The sequence below is a fragment of the Galeopterus variegatus genome, unplaced genomic scaffold (assembly GCF_000696425.1).
Source record: "Galeopterus variegatus unplaced genomic scaffold, G_variegatus-3.0.2 Scaffold7911, whole genome shotgun sequence".
Classification (NCBI taxonomy): domain Eukaryota; kingdom Metazoa; phylum Chordata; class Mammalia; order Dermoptera; family Cynocephalidae; genus Galeopterus; species Galeopterus variegatus.
In genome coordinates this window covers 31,153-35,456 of record NW_007734022.1, presented here as the reverse complement: position 1 = coordinate 35,456, position 4,304 = coordinate 31,153, and the positions used below count along the sequence as shown (strand labels likewise).

Below are 4,304 nucleotides of genomic sequence, written 5' to 3'. Positions count from 1 at the left end.
GTTTTTTGCTCCTCTCAAATCTTCAACATCCGTTTTTCAATTCTGAATCTCAGCTGATGTTTTGCTTATTTTAACAAAAAGTCATCAGAACAGACTTCCACTTGTGCCCACTGCCAACTCAACCAGGTAACTCACACTCTGACCGTCATTCTGTCGTAATGAATAAACTGTCCGTGTTCCTACATCAAGCTCTCCACTTGAGCACGTGCTCCCAAGCTCTCTAACCTGTCTATTCAATGACTTATTTTACAAATCGTTTTTATTTTCTCCTGCATCATTTTTTCCTCCTCATTAGATTGTTCCCATCAGAATAAAAATTAGGTATGATTTGCACCATAAGAAAAACAAAACAAAACTAAAAAGACTTTAACGCCACGTTCCAACATAGCCCATCATCCGCTTTTCCTCATTTACAGTGCTTTGCTGGATTCATTTCCTTTCCAACCCATTTGCTCTTAAACACACTCCAGTCAGGCTTCCCTCACTGCCCCCACACCCCCTTACAAATCTGGTATCATCATGCTCTCCACTTCTCTCTTTTGTCAAATCCTGTGGTCAATCTCAGTCCTTACGCTACTGACCTGCCAGCATCACTGGCACAGCTGCTTACTCTCTCCTTTTTGAATCTCTTCTTCATTTGGCTTCTCTCTCTTTTCTGTCTTACTGCTTCTCAGTTTGCTGACTTTTTCCAATCTTCCAGTCTTCTAAACGTTGTAGAGCTACAAGACTCAGATATTTTACTTCTATTCTTTTTTCTATGCTCACTAACTCAATAATCTCAACCAATAGATTATTTTAACTTTTCCTAAATGCTGGTGAAAGCTTGACACACACTATTCAATTGCTTTACTACATCTCCATCTGGAAACAAAATAGACACCTCAAATATAACAACTTCCTAATTTTTTTTCCAGGCATAGAACCTGTGAATTTTCTGTTTACCAACCATCTTATTCCTTGCTCTACCTATTTTATCACAGTAAATATAGAATCAGTTCATTTACTTTCTCTGGGGGATAGTAAAAATTTAAAGTAAAGTGGAAAATTTCATGTAATCTTTGATCCCTCTCTTACGCCCCAAATCCTATCCACCAGCCAATCAATACATTGAAAATTGGTTGTTGATACTGGATCAGATGGGAAAACGGGGACATAGCATGCTTGGACGAAGACCTGAAATGAGGAAGAAGCTGAATTTGGGTCTAATGGGGATGCAAAGGACGAAGGAGTTCTTGCAATTGTCCATTCCAGTCTGGCCTCCACATGCCACACACAAGGTTATATTGGAAGAGGAAGTAGTCAGCCCAGGACACTCACTATGAAGAAGACAATTGAGGTAAAGGAAATAGAAGAGGTAAATGATGGAGAATTCAGAGAACTTTAGAAAATTCTCAGGAATCCATTTTATGAGGCTGTGATGTCATACTGATGTCACACAGGTGACTTGATGGACTGAGTTCCAGCCCAGAAGGCTTCAGGGTGGCTGTGCAGCAAGATGAGGGTTGTTTGGAGCCCTGCATAAAAGGAAAGTAGGGGCCGCAGCAGATTGGTATGTACTTCCCAGACTGGGCCTTTCTTCTGACATTTTCCCCCTCACTCATCCTCTGTAGACGTCTTTCTCAGGCTCCACATTCCTCTACCCTGAACCCAGCCTCTCTTAATTCCACAGTCCATCAAAAGCATCTGTCCCAGGGACGTCAATTCCCCTTCCATGTGGACCCTACACATGCCCCAAGACCCAAGACCCTCTTCCTGCTCATTTTCCCTACTTTCATCCCTGTTTGAAACGATGACCTTGATCTTCTATCGCCTCCCCCAACAGTGTCCCCACAGACCTGGGCCTCCTACTGCACACCATGGCCAAAACCAGAGATGCTCTGTCTCAGGGCAGCCCAGTGCCAGTCCAGGATTCCCACCTTATCAAGGTGACAGTGAAGACACCCAAGGACAAGGAGGATTTCTCAGTTACAGACACATGCACCACCCAGCAGCTGAAGGAAGAGATATCCCAGCGCTTTAGGGCCCACCCTGATCAGCTGGTTCTAATCTTTGCTGGCAAGATCCTCAAGGACCCTGACTCACTGGCCCAGTGTGGAGTGCGAGACGGCCTCACCGTCCATCTGGTCATCAAGATGCAGCGCTGTGCTGTGGACAGTGAGTGCCCAGCTGCTTCAGTCCCTACCCCAGGCGCAAGCCCCAGATCACTGCCTCCTCCAAGCTCCATTTACTCAGCAGATCTGCCTCCCACCTTCAGCTTAAGTGTCCTCACAGGCCTCAACAGACTGGGCCTGTCCTCTAGTGGCTCCCCCGAGCAACTAAGCTCGCTTATGTGGCAGCACGTATCTGTGCCTGAGATTTTGACTCAGCCCACTGATGAACCCTTTGTCCAGAGTCTGCTGTCTAACACGGGCCTGGTGCACCAGCTAGTTCTTGAAAACCCCCATATGCAGCAGCTGATCCAGCACAACCCCGAGATTGGCCATATTCTCAACAACCCTAAAATCATGCGGCAGACGCTGGAGTTTCTACAGAAGCCTGCCATAATGCAAGAGATGATGCGTAGCCAGGACCGGGCACTCAGTAATCTGGAAAGCATCCCTGGTGGCTACGGTGTGCTTCGTACCATGTACACAGATATTATGGACCCAATGTTGAATGCAGTACAGGAGCAGTTTGGTGGCAATCCCTTTGCAACTACCACTCCTGCTAATACCACCACCAGCAGCAGCCAACCTTCAAGGATAGAGAATTGTGACCCTCTCCCCAACCCCTGGACTTCCACATATGGAGGCTCAAGTGGCATGCAAGGAAAGCGGCCCGGGGACCAGGATGCATCCAAAATGAGAAATACGGTTCCAAACTTTCCAAGTAATATAGGATTCTATGACTATCTCCAGCAATTACATGAGACAACTCCGTCTCTGGGGACCTATTTACAGGGGACTGCATCCACCTTCAGCCCAAGCCAGAAACCACCTCCACCAGGAACAAGAGTTTCCCCAACTTCGCTGTCATCCCAGGAACCTGGGTTAGGCCATCCTCTACAGAGGGAGTCACTGGCAATCAAGGGGAAGTCCTCCTGCTCAGCTTTCCTGAGATGCCCCACAGAGAACACTACTGAGCAAGGTGGAGGCCACAATGGCATGGGGAATGGCTCTAGCGGCCACTCCAGCAGCATGCCTGATCTTGTCTCTGGGCTTGGAGATTCTACCAACAGGGCCCCATTTGTCCCTTCACCTCCTTCCTCCATGGCAGCTCCTCCAAGAACCCCTGAGCCTTCCTGGCTGCCATCCCGAGCTTATCCAAGATCTTTGATGCCGGCTGGCATAAATCAGGTGCCACAGTTGCAGGATGAGATGCACCAACAGCTGCCACTGCTGTTGCACCTTCAGGCAGCCATGGTGAACCCCCGTACTATGCAAGCCCTGGTGCAAATTGAGCAAGGTCTGCAGATCCTGGCTACAGAAGCGCCTCATCTCCTACTCTGGTTCATGCCTTGCCAAGGAGGGCTGGGGAGAGTGGTAGGAAGTATCGAGTCTAGAGAACGTGCCCCCATGTCTGAGGTTCCCCCGACAAACCTAGCTCCCGAGGTTTCCTCAGCACAAGGGCCTATGGAGCTGGACTTCCGTTCCACTCCCTTCTTCCAGATGTTGCAAGCTTTAGCTGGTGCCAATCCCCAGCAGCTGCAACCTGAGGCTCACTTCCAGGTGCAGCTGGAACAACTGCAGTCCATGGGCTTTCTGAATCCTGAAGCCAACCTTCAGGCCCTCATTGCCACTGAGGGTGATGTGAAGGCTGCGGTGGAGAAGCTGAGGCAGTCACAGGAGCTCTAGTCATTCAAACCCTACCTTTTCCTCTGTGCCTTTTCCGCATATCTAATAACCCTAGCTCTCCCATTCTTGAAGACAGCTGCACTATAATCCAAATTTACTTTGATGCCCTTTACTGAAGAAAGGATGTTGTTCTAGAGTCAATGAGGAAGACTAAGAGCCAGAGACAGGGTGGGTGTGCTGTGTGACCCAACAACCCCTGCCACTGTCCCACCGAAGGGCCCCAGCGTGAGCTCTGTTTCTGCCTGTCTTGAGATGCAATTACATCCAATCTCTAGTGTCAGCCATTGCTTGAGTCTGATTCTTGTGAGCGAGTGTAAGGGGAGGGTGTGGACAAAGATGTGGTGATAAGGGCTTTTTCTGCATGGATGGGAGGGCTTGGGCTGGGAGAAGAACTTAAAGGTTTGAGGTTAGGAGACTCAGAGGCATGGAGAATAGAGGCGGGAATGCTGCTGCAACTTTCCTGATGTCCTT

General features: G+C 48.5%; 1 protein-coding gene across 1 annotated transcript; it reads left to right on the top strand.

The window, feature by feature from the left end:
* Nucleotides 1–1,856: 1,856 nt before the first annotated feature.
* LOC103607978 (ubiquilin-3-like) lies at nucleotides 1,857–3,833 on the top strand. Its single transcript, XM_008592422.1, has one exon. It carries the CDS (start codon nucleotides 1,857–1,859, stop codon nucleotides 3,831–3,833), a length of 1,977 nt encoding a protein of 658 aa, XP_008590644.1.
* Nucleotides 3,834–4,304: the final 471 nt, after the last annotated feature.

Coding starts and splice junctions, on each gene's coding strand:
- LOC103607978 (XM_008592422.1), top strand. CDS start 1,857: ATGGCCAAAACCAGAGATGCTCTGTCTCAGGGCAGCCCAGTGCCAGTC.